The sequence below is a fragment of the Ursus americanus genome, chromosome 6 (assembly GCF_024610735.1).
Source record: "Ursus americanus isolate L20-20 chromosome 6, mUrsAme1.1.p, whole genome shotgun sequence".
Lineage (NCBI taxonomy): Eukaryota > Metazoa > Chordata > Mammalia > Carnivora > Ursidae > Ursus > Ursus americanus.
Window position 1 is genome coordinate 19,050,586 of NC_142132.1, and position 16,114 is coordinate 19,066,699.

The following is a 16,114-nucleotide window of genomic DNA, read 5'->3' on the forward strand; positions in this document are numbered from 1 at the left end:
TAACCAGGCCTTTCGAAGCTGGCCTTCTGCACCAGCTTGAATGCTGGTTGAAACCTTGCTCGTGTTCATTCCAGCCTGCACAAGCCCACACACCTCCCTCGGTGAGCAGTGGTCCCATCAACCCAACCGCACAGGAGAAAAGGGAGGTAGTTACCCTGGGTCGATACTCCTTGGCGAGCCTGGCTTTGGAGGTTGGAGTCGGTGCGAGGGCTGGCTTTCCCCTCCAGGGGGTTGCCTTCACAAGCCCCGTCTTCAGGGGTCCCCCTGGCCTTGCAGTCATCGGGAGGTGGGCTAGGCTGCCGCGCCCCGTCTTCTGCTGGCTTGGGGGAAGACATTTGCTGCTGGAGTGGAGAGGCCAGGCGCACATCGGAGTTCTCCCCTCCCTCTGCCTGCTTCTCGTAGCAATCTGAACCCTCCAGTGAGAGGCCTGTCTTACGTTCAGCTGGCTTCCGCTCAGCGTCCAGATTTAGGCCAGGCATTTCCACGTCCATGTCACTGGGACAGCTTGTGGAAGCAGAAGGCAGGTCTTTGGGTGACTTGAGGCTGATTTCCGTAGCCCCATTCCCTTCGGGCTTCACTCCCTCGTTGGTGAAGTCCTTGGCTACGTCCAGGTCTAAAGTGGTCGTCACACAGGGACATATTTCTGGGCAGATTTTGTCCTTCTGGTCAATGGGCACAATTTCTTCCAGTTCTGGGATGTCTGGTTCCATAATAAAATCTTCCTCCTCCCCAACCTCGTCCACTGTAACCAGCTCCTCCATGTTGGTGGGATACCAGCTCTCCCCTTCTGCCTCACTTCCACTCTCCCACTCCTGCTCCTGAACGAACACGCAGAAGAAAGGTCAGAGAGTGACTGCGGAGCAGGCCTTGGTATTCAACCAGAGGGCGCAAACCTTGGCCACAGGGCCCCTCAAATCAGAAAGCTCCTGAGCACTCTTACTTCTGCCTGGGAACATTTACTGTGTCATCAGGAGCTATAAACCACTCACGTCCCACATCACTGATTCATCCCTAGGATGAGGCTTGAAAACAGCATTTAGAATTAGCCCTCAGTGCTGAATCTACCATGTTTAAAATGGCACAAAGAATTCCAAACCCTGGTGTATAATAGGTGCTCAATAAACAGTTTTTGAACGAATGAGTGATAAAGTTATAAACTCTAAATAAATCAACTGGCTGGAGCTCTTCCCTTGCGTGAAGGCCATCACTAAATGGAACGGTAGCAAAGCCCCCCCCCCCCCCGAACTCCCCCAAGCTCCCTTTCCCAGCAAGGGTGCAACTTTCATAGCCATGGTTCATACTTGGCCCCTCCTGAAACTTTGTCATGTCCCCAGCAGCCAGATTTCGGAGATTAGCTTTCTCGCCAGCGATACTCATCTCTCCACCTCTCTTGACCAGAAAGGCACAAAGCTGGCCACGTTCCAAACCCGTTTCTTTTGCTGGGGCAGCCACAGCACTATAACTGGATTTTTTACTTTAAGTAAAATAATCTTTACAAGCACAATAGATGTTTTGTTCATCCCAGGGTCTGGGCGTGCTGAGGTCAGGGCCCTAGCGTGAGCATCCGAAGCTCCCTTCTTCCCCCAGCCCCTCCCAAGGGACCTATTTTGAGAGCCTGGCTCTGAAGCCTGAGTCTTTTTTGGGCACATGTTTTCTCTTACGAGTGCAGCCAAGTCGCTGGAGACTGAGGCAGAGCCCAGGCATGTAGTAAAGATCTCCTTAATAAAGACTGCAGAGATTCCAGCAAAACCATTCTTCCAAGAAGTGCTGGCTTCATTCATGGAATCACAGGTGGGGTCTTGGACGTAGCCCACGCAACGAGTGGGGCATCACGGGGCAGGATGAGGACGCCTGTCCTGCCAGCACCTGGGACCAACTTTACCTTCTTCGTCCTTGCGTCTTCTGCATCTGAGGACTCTGTTTCTTTCTCCTGCCTGGCCGGCGATGAGGTGCTTTCTTCCACGCGCTCCTGCCCCTCTGTTCCAACCTTGCCAAAGAAGAACAGAACAAACCCAATCAATGGTGAGCAGCAGCAGAGGAGAGAGGCAGCACCAAGAGAGAAAGCAGTACTGGGCACAGCTAACAGTCATCAGGTGTGCCCCACATACCATCTCCTTTATCTTCACCAAACCCCTCAGAGGCAGGTGCCTTGCCTTTTACAGATGAGGATATTAAGGATCAGAGAGGTGAAGTAACTTGCTCAAGGTCACACAGACAAGTGGAGGCATGGAAAAGTCTCAATGGTTGGACTGATGTCTTTAGTGGGGCAGAGATCTCTGGCAAACTGGGTGTTTTCGCAGTTGTGAAACCTGTAGGCAGGGACGGTGAGTAAAGGGACCAAAGGTAAATTGGCCCTGGGTTGACAACCATCGTGGTGACATCTCCCCTGAAAGATCTGTTTTGGCCATAAAAATCACATCCAGGCCACTTATGGGTAGGAAGAGGGTTGTGGCCCAACCAGTGCCCCCCTCACCGCTTTTTTGTCCTCTCTCTGACCTAGAGCTATGGCCCAAATTAGCAACCCCCTCCCTTCTTCCTTCCTTCTATTCCCTCCCTCAAATTCAGCCCCTCATAAGAGTCAGTGCTCATGTCTGAGAAACTGAACAACTGGAAGCAGGTGTTTGGTTCGGAAATTAGGGTTCCTGACCAGCCTTGAGAACAGGGTCGGCAATCTATCATCCTCAAGCCAATCTGAACCAGCGCCTCTTTTTATACCATCTGTGAATTAACAAGGCTTTTCAAATTTTAAATAGTTGCATTTTAAATGATTACATAAGGACGTACATAATATCTTCACTTTGGCTTCTTGGCCCACATAGCCTAAAATATTTACTGTCCGGTGCTTTGTAGGAAAAGTTTGCCAACCCCCATTTTAGAAGTTTTTGGAGGATATACTCCCATGACTTCAACTTTGGCCACCAAATCAATGACTCCCCCTGGACTTTCTCAAGGGCACGCTGCATTTTCTTGACGGTTTTGGCTGAGGTTGGCTCTAAGTAAATGACTCTAGCTCTGATTTCCTCTGAGCAGACACACCCCTCTGGAGGTGACAAGGAGCCAGCTGGGGCAGGAACTCAGGGCTGGCTGGTTTAACCAGTTATTACCAGACAGGGGAACAGAGTTGAAATCCTTATGTCCTTGCTCTTGTCTGGCATTTGAAGCGCTCGAGTCTTCTAAGCTAACGTAAGTGCAAAGCAGCTCCAAATGCCTTTTGAGCCATCAGAATCCATAGCGCCTATCAACAGGAGACCTCTTTCTTTATTTTATCTCCCTGAATAAACTATCTATGGCCCTCCCTTGTCCAAGTAGGTAATCCTTACCCTCCCCAAGCAATTCCTACAGCCACACTCCTAGATCAACACAATAGAGACACCCCCGACACACACAGTTCAGGCTGGGAGAAGCAGCGACAGCCTGGCTGGCTGGAAGCATCTTGGATCCCGGTGCTTCCTCCCTGCAGACAAAGGAAATGGAGCAGTGTCTTCGGTGCACCCCGTGCCCTGGGATCACCTCATGTGAGAGTAGAAGCTTAAGGGAAACCAGCAAATGCAACCAATGCACCCAGCTGCCCACACCAGCTCACAGACTAAGATATTAGGTCCCACTGTTGCAAGCAGAGCTCTGCCTCCACAGGAATAGGGCTACTGATAAACCACCTCCTAACTGCTCTCTCCCTTCTGCTCTGTAGCCTCCTCCCAAGTCTGGTCTCCCCAAGGCAATCAATAACAATCACTCCAAAATGCAAAACCTATCATAACCTCACTGCACCTTCTTGCTTGAATATTTCATTTGCTTCCCCTTGCACTTGGGATGAAGAGAAAAATCCTAACCTGCCCACAGGGTCTTGCGTGATATGACCCGTTGACAAACTAGACATACCTCTCACTATTCTAACCCTGGCTGTCTCTGTTCCAGCAACACTGGTCTCCAGCCACAGGGCCTTTGCACATGTTGTTCTGCCTGCTCTCCTTCCTGTTCACTCAGTGAAACCCACCATTCCTTCAAATCTCAACAGTCACATCCTAACCCGGGGAAGCCTCTGAATCATCACAAGCATTAAGGGCACTATCTACCTCCATCGCCTTCTTAGCACTCAACACGCATGCTCTTCTATTCACGTGAGGAATTGATTAGTATGTCTTTCCACTAGACCATGAGCTCCATGAGATCAGGGCTCATTTCAGCTTTCACCCAGAACTGTAGCCCCAGTGCTAGGTGCTCTGTGGACATTAGTCAGTAGAAGAACGGAGACCTGAAGGCTTGAAGGAGGGGGTGGAGTAAGTTAACTAGCTCCCACCTGCCTCTGGCCTGCCTGGGTCTCTGTCTAGGCTCTGAACTAAGCATAAATAGCTTTTCTATTTCTCCCTCCTAGGGACTGTTTACACTAGGGGCTGCATTCTAGGGAACCCTGGGCTCTATCTGGCCCACAAACATGTTTTGGCCTCTGTAATTTCTGAAACGTAGAAAATTTCGTAGATATCTGGACTTTGGTGTTACTCCTCCAAAAAGGGGGGGTCTAACAGCTCAGAACACGCAGTCCTGAATGGCAGCCATAAAACAGAGGCAAGCAGTGGCTAACTGCCCCCAACAGACAGGTACCTCCTCCTTGGTCTGCCATGGTTCCTTCTCTCCACGTTGGCTTCACTCCTATTATCTGGTCTGTATTCCCCACCTGCCTTCCCTTCTCCAAGCATCTGGGTCTGTAACCCTTGATCGCCCTTCTTTCCCAGGTTCACCATACTCAGAGACTTGATTTCTCTCCTTTCTGTGGTCTTGTGGTCAAGGCTGGGTCCCACGTGTGGACTTGGCCACCCACCAGTACTGAACAGCACACACTCTGGCCTCTCCAGCACGGGCACTTTCTCCAGAGATCTTAGAAATTTCAAACGAGCACAAGCTCATTAAAGTCCTACAACAGCCTTGTGATCACACTCATTTCACAAATGAGAAAATTGAGGCAGAGAAGAACAGGGTGTGACCTGGTTCTCAGAAGCCAGGCCTGTCTCCGGGATCCGGGGTCAGTCATTCCTTTCTTTCTTCAATAGATACTTACTGAACATCCTCTCTGTGTCAAGCCCTGATCTAGGGAATGGGGACACAGCAGTGACCACTGCAGACAAAAATTCCTGCCCTTGTGGAGGTTATATCTGGGGGGTGGACGAGATAAACACTAAATAAAGACAGACATCAGGGGATCAGTGGGACCTAGGAAAGGTACTCAGAGAAGGAAGGGGAGCAGACTGGGACAGTGGTTTTATGTAGTGGTATTTCTGGCCGGGAATACACTTGGGGAGAGTGTGACAACAAATAAACACAAAGGAGGGGAGGAGGGAGCCATGTGGACCTCAGGAGGGCAGGGCGTCTAGGCAAGTGAACACATGTAAAGGCCCTGTACTGGGAGGTGCCCGGTATATTAGGAGAAAGGCAAGGACACTATCCTCAACCGACTGCCTTCCAGCTCCAAGTTCAGTCGCTGCCGTCATCTGGGCAGCCCTGGGGGGTTGGGGTTGTTCTCAAGATTGTGATATACAGTTTGAGATCAGTGAAGAAGACTTTGTTCTGCTGATATTCCACCAACTGGTGTTGGGCTTCCTGGCTCCAAACCCACCGAAACAATCCATTGGGGACCCCAACAAGTCCCTACTGACCCCACTCTAGGGCCATTAGAAGTAGAACCAGTCAGAGAGACAGAATTTGGGGAAACCCATGGGGCTTTCTGGACTTTTTTTTTTTGCATCAGGGCTCAGGGGATGACCCACAGTATGTGTCACCTTAAAAGGGCAAACGATGGAAGCAGGTGGGTAAAACAGTAGGAGCAGTAAGCTTACTGAAGACAGGTGGCAGAACTGTGGGTAGCATTGGGAGGGGGCAGCTCCACCCCTTTGCCATGGGGACACAGCGCTCTAGGCTGGTAGTGTGTGTATGAGGTTCAAGCTGGAGCCCCTGCCCAAGGGGCTGTTGCTCTCTGTTTCTCTGAGCCTCTTCTTGAGGCACTGACCCATCACTAGCCCCTTAGATCCCTCCAAGCATAGATATGCTTCTTAAAAACATCTTCTGGCTCCCAGGTCCTCGGGGTCCCATTCAAGTCCTCTGCGAGGCACACGAGGGCCTTGCTGCGTCCACCCACGTCCCTAATCTCATCTCCTGAGCTCCCCCTGCTATGCCAGTCAGAAAAACTGTGGCACACTTTGAGGTGGGCAAAAAGACTACAGGGTGTTCTCCCCATAGGATGCTGGGCAGTTCGTGGTCTGGCACACGCCCTCCAGGAGGTCGGGTCCCACAGGAGTCTGCACCTTTCATTATCATGAGCCGAACTATTTTACAACCCTGTAAACTTTAGAAGACCGATAGTAGTGCAAATGATTCTCCTTCAGAGAGATGCAAAGGAATTTCATCTGGTGGAGACGCCACCAGCTTCCCATGCCCGTGGCAGAGGCCAGTTTTCGATCTGCTAGCAAATTCACTTCTGCGCTCCCGATCGCCTCTCCGTTGCCTGCTCCCTGGATTCCCCTCTAGACCAGCCTTTACATCTTCCTGGCTCCCCCGTTTATTCATGAGTTAAATAACCTCTCTCACATATATTCACTTTACATTTGCACAAGAACCATGATTTTACTTTTTAAAGGCTTTATTCTTTAATATCCCTAAAGAGGCAGCCACGAGTACCTGCAGTTGCTTGGAAACAGTCTTCCTTTCTTGCTTTTTGCCCTCGCTGCTTCCCCGGTCACTCTTTCCCCCCACTTGCAACGCCCAGCTCACAGGTCACCTCCTCCGTGAAGCTCTCCCCCTCTCCTTGCACAGAGGGAACTTCCCCAGAGCAGCTCATCCACTACTCTTCTCCAGCATGGGCCCCACTGAATGTCAGTCATTTCTGTAGATCTCCTTCCACCATTAGACCTTGGTCTCTGCCACAGCACGGACCCCGTCCCGGTCATGTTTGGACCCCCTGTGCCTAGTGCACCGCCTGGCCAAGTGGCAAAGTGCATGGAGGAGTATACGCAGTAGTGGACAAGGGGATGACTCTTCAGTGTCCATGGAGTTGAGAATTGGGCTCTTATTTCGACTTAGTCCCTGTCACCAAGTCCTGGGTCACACGAGAAGATACGCATGTAGGATTTTCAAAATTGGGTTCTTTATGCAGACCCACCCTGCTCCCCAACCTCCACTATCCTGTTCCTACTTAAAGGTAGGTTTGGGCAAGAAGGAAGGGTAAGCCCAGTGAGAGTGTGAATTTTGTACCCAGAGTCCTCACGACCCACCATGTGAACTGAAGTTACACAGTATGTTATAAGCCTTTTCAGACGCGTGGATGAAAAGTGCCAGCCAACTGCCGAGCATTTTTATTACAGGGGAAGTAAACCTCTGGACAGTGTCCGGAGCAGCACGCCAGGCCCTGGGCACCCGGGCTAAGTCAGCGGGTGGTGGCTGCTTCTCTTTACCACCTCTCATCAAATCCCAGGGTCGGCAGATGCTTTTGGCGGGAGAAAGGATGGAGCAGACCACAGATCTCATCTCCCTGGGCAGAGTCTGTGGGTGCAAACACCACGGGACCCCTCCGTCCCAGACACACACAGGACCACGGAAGGCCTTTGCATCACGTCGCCGCCTAACTTCCAGCAAAGGCAGCAGCGAGCCAAGGGATTTGGAGCCCCGTTGCTCTGCCATTTTCTGACTGTGTGTCCTTGGGCAACTGACTTAGGCTCTCTGTGCCTCAGTTCCCTCATCTATAGCCACAATAGTATTATTACCAACATTACCTCACACGGTTGCTGTGAAGATTAAATATCTTGATTGAGATAAGGTGTTTAGTCCAGTGCCTGACACAGAGTGTTTCGTTCATGCAATAAACGTGCATCATCATTATATTACTATTGCCCTGCTGGGGAACCTGCCTGTCCTTACCTCATTCCCCACCATCCTGCTTTCTCTTCTATCATCAGCAACTTCTTGGTCTCTATCGGGTCTCTTGGTTCTGTTTTTCTCACTCTGCTTAGACTTGGTGCTCTCAGGGGCGCTAGTGACCTTCGGCTCCAGCCCGTCTTCCTTGCCTGAGTCCTCAGGGTGGGGGTGTCTGCTCTCCCGCAGTCTGGCCTCCTCTTTCCTCCTGGACCTGCCGGGAGCATCTTGCTGCTGCTTTATGTACTTGTCCAATTTACTTTTGGGCTCCTTCCGGTAGTAGCCGTCTTCTCGGCTTTTGTAGCCTGATGCAGAGTGGAGGGGGCTGGGGGACCCGGTCCTCAGGTGCTTTTCTCGGTGGCCCCTCCCTCCTTCCAGCCGCTCCTCTAACTCAGCTTTGTCCAGTTGCCAGGGGTAGTGTTTGCGATCGTGCGTCCACATGTCTGCCCTGTCCCTCTTGTCCTCCCCGTTCTCCCTCCAGGGGCCTGGGTCTCGCTCTTCCTCCCTCCTGGTATAGGGCGAGTGCTCCCACGAGTCCCGGCTGTTGCCCCAGTCGGCCCGGGTGGGGCCCAGAGGGCTGTGGGAAGAGCTGCAGGAGGTGAAGCTCGGAGTGTGGGACCTCGGGGATAGTGACCGGCTCACCGGACTGCGAGACCGTGGCCTTTCTGGGCCATATCTGTCAGGGAGCAAAGGAGTGGGTTTGAGAATCTGCACGTCCCTCAGCCCCCAGGCACAGACACACCCAGTCCCTTGTACAGACACACCACACACGTAACCCCATGTGACCATACACTCTTCACCACAACCGCACAGACAACACAGAGTGGGGCAGGAGAAAGCTTTTCCTCCCTCTGGGCTTCTAGGAGGAGGGATTTTGCCTAAGTACAGTCCTGGCCATCTCCGCCCCTTTACCCATTCTGCTCCTGGGAACTGGGATAAATAATTGGACTGGTTTGGCTCTGCTCCATCTTTGTTCCTCTTGGAAGGAAGCTAGGCTCAGGGGGCGGGCAACTCTCCTCCTGGGGTGTAGGGAGGTTGCCCTGGTCCTGCCTGGTGGGCAAGCCTGCCCGACCCAGCCTCTTGGCTACAAGACCAAAGCCACAACTCCGCCTGGCCTCTACTGTAATAAAGGCAACCTCTTGGCCTCCATTTATCTTGTTTACTTCTCATCTCAGTTTGTTCGGATCTTGGGCATGGTAGAAGGATGCTAATTACTGGGGGGACAAGAGTGAGGAGGCCAGGCTCAGAGATCCCAAACCAAAGAACCAGGAGGGCATTTTAGGGTTGGAGATTCAGAACCTTAGAGCTCTGACCTGCTCATGTTTCGGATGAAGAAACTGAATCCCAGAAAAGGACCTCAGTTTGCCGAAGATTCAGAGCAAGACCTCCTAGTTCCTCCCCACACTCCACCACAGAGCTGCAAGCAGCATGGTATGGTTTTATATGTATCTTTTTTAAAAACTCAAGTAACCAATAAAAAAAAAAAATCTCAAATAAATGGAAATCCCAAACCCAGGCAGCTACATACAAAGATAGACAAACACATAAACACTCTCTCTTTCCCTCTTTCTGAAGGTTGTTCGGTTATTAAGCGTATCTACTTAATCATATATATACCCATTACTCTAAAAGAATGGGCGATTTTCATTTGGTTCCCAAATACAGGAAACCATGCAGCCCTGAATGATCAGGGGACACCCAGATGTGGCTCCCTAGGACCAGGCTGCCTTGACCCTCAGAGGGGAATTGGCCTAGACTCAGCCCTCTGCAGTGATGTTCGAGCGCCCTCTGTGGCAGCAGTGGGTAAGAACCACAGATCGGGCTCTACCTTGGCTCTCCGCAGGGACTGTCTTTGGGGGCCAGCAACAGTGGGAAACTTGTAGCCCCAACTTGGCATGGTCACAATTTCAGCTGGAAGAAATGAGTTCGAAAATTGAATGCATTCCATGTTCAGAGTAAGTGACTGGTCAAGTTCCTACTTTTGGGGGGGGTTCACCTACATTCCTGTTCTCACATCTACATTCAGCCCATGAAAAATCAACAGGTGGCTCTAAATAGAACACACACACACACACACACACACACACACACACACACACACACACACACACTTTTCAGGCTGTTTTAGCAGAGTGTAGACTTGCCCCAAAGGGCCAAATATCAACAGAACCCCTCCTCTATATATTCCTTTCCGACAAAGGAAGAGCCAATGAGAGGAAGCCCATCATCTTGCATTTTCCTGGGGCTTACCCTGAGCAGCGGTCTGGACTGGACTGATGCCTTCCATCAGGCACGTGGAAAAGTAGGGCCCAGAAAGGCTGATGGACAGGGCAGGGGCAAGGGCAGGGCACAGTGTGACTCAATACCCTACGAATGAGAGACAGGCGAGTGTCCCAGCTGCCCAGAATCCACCCTGATGCCCATGCTGGGGCCTCACCTGTCCGCTTCCCGGAACATGTCCCTCTCCCTCTGGGAATGCATGTCCTGGATGATGGCAGCCACAGTTTTCCCAGGTTTCTAGGCAAAGTCAGAGAGGTCATCATCAGACCAGAGATGGCCATACAAACGCCAAAGGGAAGCAGCGAGGACTCGGGTCCACGGCCCGGCCCATCCAAGGAGAAAAAGTACCTTTTTAGAGGAAGAAAAAGTTTAATCCAGGGCATGAGTGTGAGCATAATGCTGACTGGAGTGGCCCTGACATTTTGGGTTCATTTAGAACATATGCAAAAGCCCAGAGAATGGTATATTGAACCCCTATGACTCCATTTCCATTGTCAACAATTCTGACCAATCTAGTTCATCTATACCCCCTCCCTTTTCCCCACCCCAAAGAATATTTTGAAGCAAATCCCAGACATAAGATCTTTTCATCCATTCTATGAGGACACTGCCGTGGCTCAGTAACCCCTCAGGGGGACCATCCACGGAGCTCATGGTCAATCCATCTTGCTGCGTTTCAGACGAGGGTGGGAGTCCAAGCCCCGTACTGCCCCAGGGAAATGCTGGCAAACTCAGAGGGATGCACCTGGAGTGGAGGATCTCAAACCAGGGAGAGCAGCCCAGCTCTGCCTCTAGCTGGCTGGATGATCTGGGGTCAAGGCTTGCTGTCTGTACGAGACTCACTTTCTCCACCTATAAAGGTGAGATAATGAGGCCCATCTGGCATCCACTGGTAGCCTCGGGGCATGGCGGGATACGCTGATAAAAGCCACTGGGGCCCGGCCTACATAAAAGGAGCTGCTGGAAGGTTTCCTCAGACCCTCAAAACCCCTCTGTTCCCTCAAAAGTCCCGGGAAGATGCTGAAACCTTCCGTATGAGCCCTTAACCTGTCACAGCCAGGCCCTGTCACAGCAGCCCTGATCCTTCTTGACATTACTATGCTTTTCAGGGTCTCTGTCCATTCTCACCTGATTCCTTCCACCCGGACACCCTCTCTGTTTAGCTGATTCGCCTCAGCCTTTAGGCGCTATTCAGCAATCATTCCCTCCTTTACACAAGCAAGTCACACTGCCTTTTGCCACTGGACTTCTAGGAGCTCCCGTACCGATGCACTCATGTCCAAGTCTTGTATAATTTCCACAGGACTAGCCTGTCTCTTCAGTTACATAGCAAACTCTCTCCAAGTATGGACCAAGCCTCCTACTCCCTGTAGCTCTCAGCACCACGTCTTACCTGCAGAAGACCCTCAGTCACCATTTGCTGATTGAATCTTCCTGAGAGCACCGTGGAATGTACCCAAGAATCCTTTCCAGATCCAGAGACCCCCTCTGTGGCTAGGAGGCTGGCAAGACCAGTGGCTCTGAAACCAGGCCCTCTGTCCCCAAACTGCCTGAGACTCTCAACCCCACCCCAAAACTACTGAAGGGAAATCTCTGGTCAAGAGAACCTGAAAACTCCCCTGACTATTCTCTGATGCAGTAATTGGGAGACATTGGTCTAAATTATTCCAAGTTCCCTTCCACATGTAAGACACTACGATTCTGGAGAAGTCTCTGTAGAACAACCCAGAACATAGGTCATTCTTCTCATCGAGGTCTGCAGGAAGAAAAAACTGACTTTTTATTGATCCTTCTTCAGATTTGCTCTTTCTCATTCATTCCATATATTTGTGAGACACTTGTTGTGTGAAAGGTTCTGCCCCAAGTGCCCCGAGGAATAGAGCTTCTGCCACAAAGAGGGTATTGGGAGACATGATTGCCAGCATGAGGAAATATTCAGGAGAGGAGATGAGAGATACCTTAAATCTCTCCTTTCTCTCCCTTCACTTTGCCTGGTGAGCCAAAGGTCAAGTTAGAGGAAAAAGGCCAATCAAAACTTCCCCCGACCTCTGCAACCTCTGGTGGGACCGCAAGTGGTGGCCCCTTTGGCCCAGAGACACGTATGGATACGGTGTTTTGCCGTCTACCTCCCCAGTAGCCATTCCCCTTCCTCCACCCCTGCCCTGAAGTGACACAGGCCTGGCCAGTCACAGCATGGCCTTCCCTGGCCACAGAGATTGGTTCAGGGAAGAACATGTGTCCCAAACGAGCCCAATCACAGTGCCTCTCAGGACTTCTGAGGAAGCTACTCAGAAAAACTCTGGCTCTCTTGTTGAAGGAGACGGAGGAGGAAAGCCAGACCTGCCGCAGTCGATGAAGCCATCACGCCACCTAGAGGAGGGAGCCTGGGGCTGACAGGGCCATCCCAGGGAGACCCCCAAAATGAAGCAAAGTGAACAGCGGAGTGAAGAACAGCCAAGTCCTCATGACATCACTGAGGCCCCGGAGCCAGCTGTACCTGCAGCCAGGGCTGCTCCCGGACTTCTCATTTACACGAACCAATAAATCCCTTTTTTTTTACTTTAGGCTTAAACTTAAATGAGATCACTTTCTGTCACTTGCAGAGAACGTCCTAGCTGATTCATGTCCACATAGGGACCATGATGCATGCATTCCTATGCAGTTGAAGTGGGTTTTGAGATACTTTCGCACAGAGGCGTTATGAGAGCTTGGGAGCAGAAAATCCTTCATAAAGCGCAGAAAGCCATGCGTTCTAGACCCTTGCTGCTCCAAGTGTGCTGTGAGAACCGGCAACACCTCCTGGGAGTGTGCTGGAAAGGCAGAATCACGGCCCTGCCCCAGTTCCGCTGAACCGGAAATTTGAACAGGACCTGCCAGTGATTTGTTTGCACATTACAGTTTGAGAAGTGCTGTTAGAGCACAATCTGCTGCTTCCGGGCTGGGTGACTATAAGCAGATTACCCGGTTTCTCACGTGGACAGTGGGGATCCTACTAACACAGAGAGATGCAGACATAAGCAAAGCCAAAACAGTCCTGGGTTTTGATCACGGCCCTTCCAGTACTTATGATCTTGTGCAAGTCACCGAACTTCTATGAGCCTCTGTCTCCTTATCTATAAAACTGAGATAATGAATACCTGTCTGACAGGACTGATGTCACGATTAGAGTGGATAATGTCTGTGAAGTGTCTGGTGCGTGACCTGACCCAGAGTACCGGGACTCAATTAAACGTACCGATTCTTGTTATTATTGTTGTCCTGTTATAATTACTATTATTATCCACCCTCCACACCTCACAGGGGAAGGTGACTGCAAGACTCAAAGAGATAATACGTGGAAAAAAAAAAAGAAAGTGTTTAAAACCATAGAACTCAAGGTAGAGTCCTTTCCTGACCTGGTAAACTGAGGTTCACACAGTTGAAGCACCTTGTCCAAGCTCATCAAAGTAGAAAGAGGTAAACCCTCAGTAGCACCAGCACCCTCCAATCTGGAATAGGTCACATGGTTGTCGATGGTTCTGTTTTCCCATTCTTCCTCACACCAGACTGTGAGCTCCTCCACCAGCCTGCTACATCTGTAACCGTGGTGCCTGGCCCAGTTCCTGCCCACAATGGGCACTCAGGGAACATTTGCTGAATGCAGACCTTGACCATCTGACCTCTTTAACCCATGGTGTTTGCACCACCCAAACTATTTCCCTCAGTGAGGTACTACTGTGCCTTAGTACCTTAATTTAAAAAGCTGAGTACTCCTGTTAATCCTAATTAGAATCTTACAACAACATCTCATTTAGAGACCAAAGACCCACTGGGAATTTTTTTTTTTTTTAAGATTTTATTTATTTATTTGACAGAGAAAGACAGCCAGCGAGAGAGGGAACACAAGCAGGGGGAGTGGGAGAGGAAGAAGCAGGCTCCCAGCGGAGGAGCCTGACGTGGGGCTCGATCCCAGAATACCGGGATCACGCCCTGAGCCAAAGGCAGACGCCCAACGACTGTGCCACCCAGGCGCCCCCCCACTGGGAATTTAGTGCAAAAATTCAATTCTAGCCTCCAGGGGGAGAATCCAGGAGAATAGAAACTTTGGCTGCATCCAGAATGGGATGGGATCTTTCACTTGTCTGAGAAAAAGCAACATGCTTTCATTCCCCAGGGGGGAAAATGGCAGGTTCTGCTAGAATCGTTGGCAAAGAAACTTCAGAAGCAATAATGCAAGCAAAGCAGGATCAAGGCTTTGGCAACATTACCGTCTACACATGTAGACTTGTCAGAATGCTACTCCTAGCTACCAACAGCCACCGAGCCTTTGTCTCGTGCCTTCAATCCTGAAGGCAGATTAAAGGCTGTGGGTCTTGGACAAAATGGCCCCTCAGTAAATGTGGAATAAAGCTGGAGTGAACTAGAAGGGCGCTGTTACAGTGGGACAGGAGAAAGCACAAAACAAGAAGTAGATTTAAATATAAATATAGCAATTTAATCACAATAAATCCAAATGGACTAAGTGTTCCAGTTAAGTGAACTCCTTCCTGCAAACCATGAAGAAGACACAATCTAAAGAAAAGCACGGGCAAATGACCTTAAAAGAAACTTAACACCACAGAAGATCCAAATGGAATGGCCAATGAACATAGGGAAAAGGGCTCACCTTGATGAGATATCAGGAAAATAAAAAAATAAAACCATGATGGGCGCCTGGGTGGCTCAGTCGGTTAAGCATCTGACTCTTGGGTTCGGCTCAGGTCATGATCTCAGGGTCTTGAGGTCGAGCCCCATGTGGGGCTCCCTGCTCATCCGAAAGTCTGCTTCTCTCCTTTTCGCTCTGCTCCTCCCCCCCACTCATGTGTGTGCTCTCTCTTTCTCTAAAATAAATATGTAAATCTTTAAAAAAAATGAAAAATAAAACCATGATAAACCAATATACTCTCCCAGATAGGCAAAAATTAAAAAGCCATAAAACAAAATGTTAGTAAGAATGAGTACCACTGGAAACCCTTGCATTAGTAGGAATGTAAATCTGAGACAAGTAATTGTGAGAAGAGCTTGCTACGATTATCTAGTAAAGCTCAGGGTAAGCATGCCTTGAGATGCAGCAATTCCACTCCTAATTATGTGTGTGCCCCTATTTATATGCTCGTGTACACATGTACCAGGATACCATCTTCAAGAATGTTTAAAGTAACTTGCCCCTAATACCCTAAAACTGTAAACAGCCCAAATGTCCATCAACAGTGGAACGTACAAATAAATTCAGTCATACAATGGAAATTTATGTAACAGTGAGAATAAATAGACACACCCAGCATGGATGGCAGATGTTGAATGAAAGAACACAGAGAGTTTAATTCCATTCATTCAAGTTCAAAATTTGGCAAAACTAAATGATAATGTTAAGGGAGGCAGATTTGGGTTGTAGAACTATAAGGAAAAGCAAAGAAATGATCATCCTCAAAGTCAAGAGAGTGGAGAGGGAGGGGTGAAGCTTGATGAGGGACTCAGAGGGGCTTCTGGGTGCTGCTGGTGTCCAATTTCTTGACTTTGGCGGTGGTTTTATGGGATTTATGGGATTTCAACCATTATGACTTAAAAAAAATTTTTTTTTAAGATTTATATATTTGGGGGGGGAAGCAGAGGGAGAGGGACAAGCAGACTCCACTCTGAGCACAGAGCCCAATGAAGGGCTCAAGATCATGACCTGAGCCGAAATCAAGAGTTGGAGGCTTAGGGGGCGCCTGGGTGGCACAGCGGTTGAGCGTCTGCCTTCAGCTCAGGGCGTGATCCCGGCGTTATGAGATCGAGCCCCACATCAGGCTTCTCCGCTATGAGCCTGCTTCTTCCTCTCCCACTCTCCCTGCTTGTGTTCCCTCTCTCGCTGGCTGTCTCTATCTCTGTCAAATAAATAAATAAAATCTTAAAAAAAAAAAAAAGAGTTGGAGGCTTA

At 49.9% G+C, this 16,114-nt stretch overlaps 1 protein-coding gene across 5 annotated transcripts in view; it reads right to left on the bottom strand.

Annotated features, from left to right (window-relative positions):
- The window catches only part of RBM20 (RNA binding motif protein 20), a 181,948-nt gene that overhangs the window by 14,053 nt on the left and 151,781 nt on the right, over positions 1-16,114 (bottom strand). For all 5 annotated transcript variants that reach the window (XM_045803084.2, XM_087862715.1, XM_087862718.1 and 2 more), the window contains exons 8-11: positions 10,334-10,413; positions 7,903-8,572; positions 1,883-1,987; positions 155-818 (exon numbers count right to left, since the gene is read on the bottom strand). In XM_045803084.2, the coding sequence (XP_045659040.2) occupies positions 155-818; positions 1,883-1,987; positions 7,903-8,572; positions 10,334-10,413 (1,519 nt within the window). The remainder of the gene's footprint in view (positions 1-154; positions 819-1,882; positions 1,988-7,902; positions 8,573-10,333; positions 10,414-16,114) is intronic.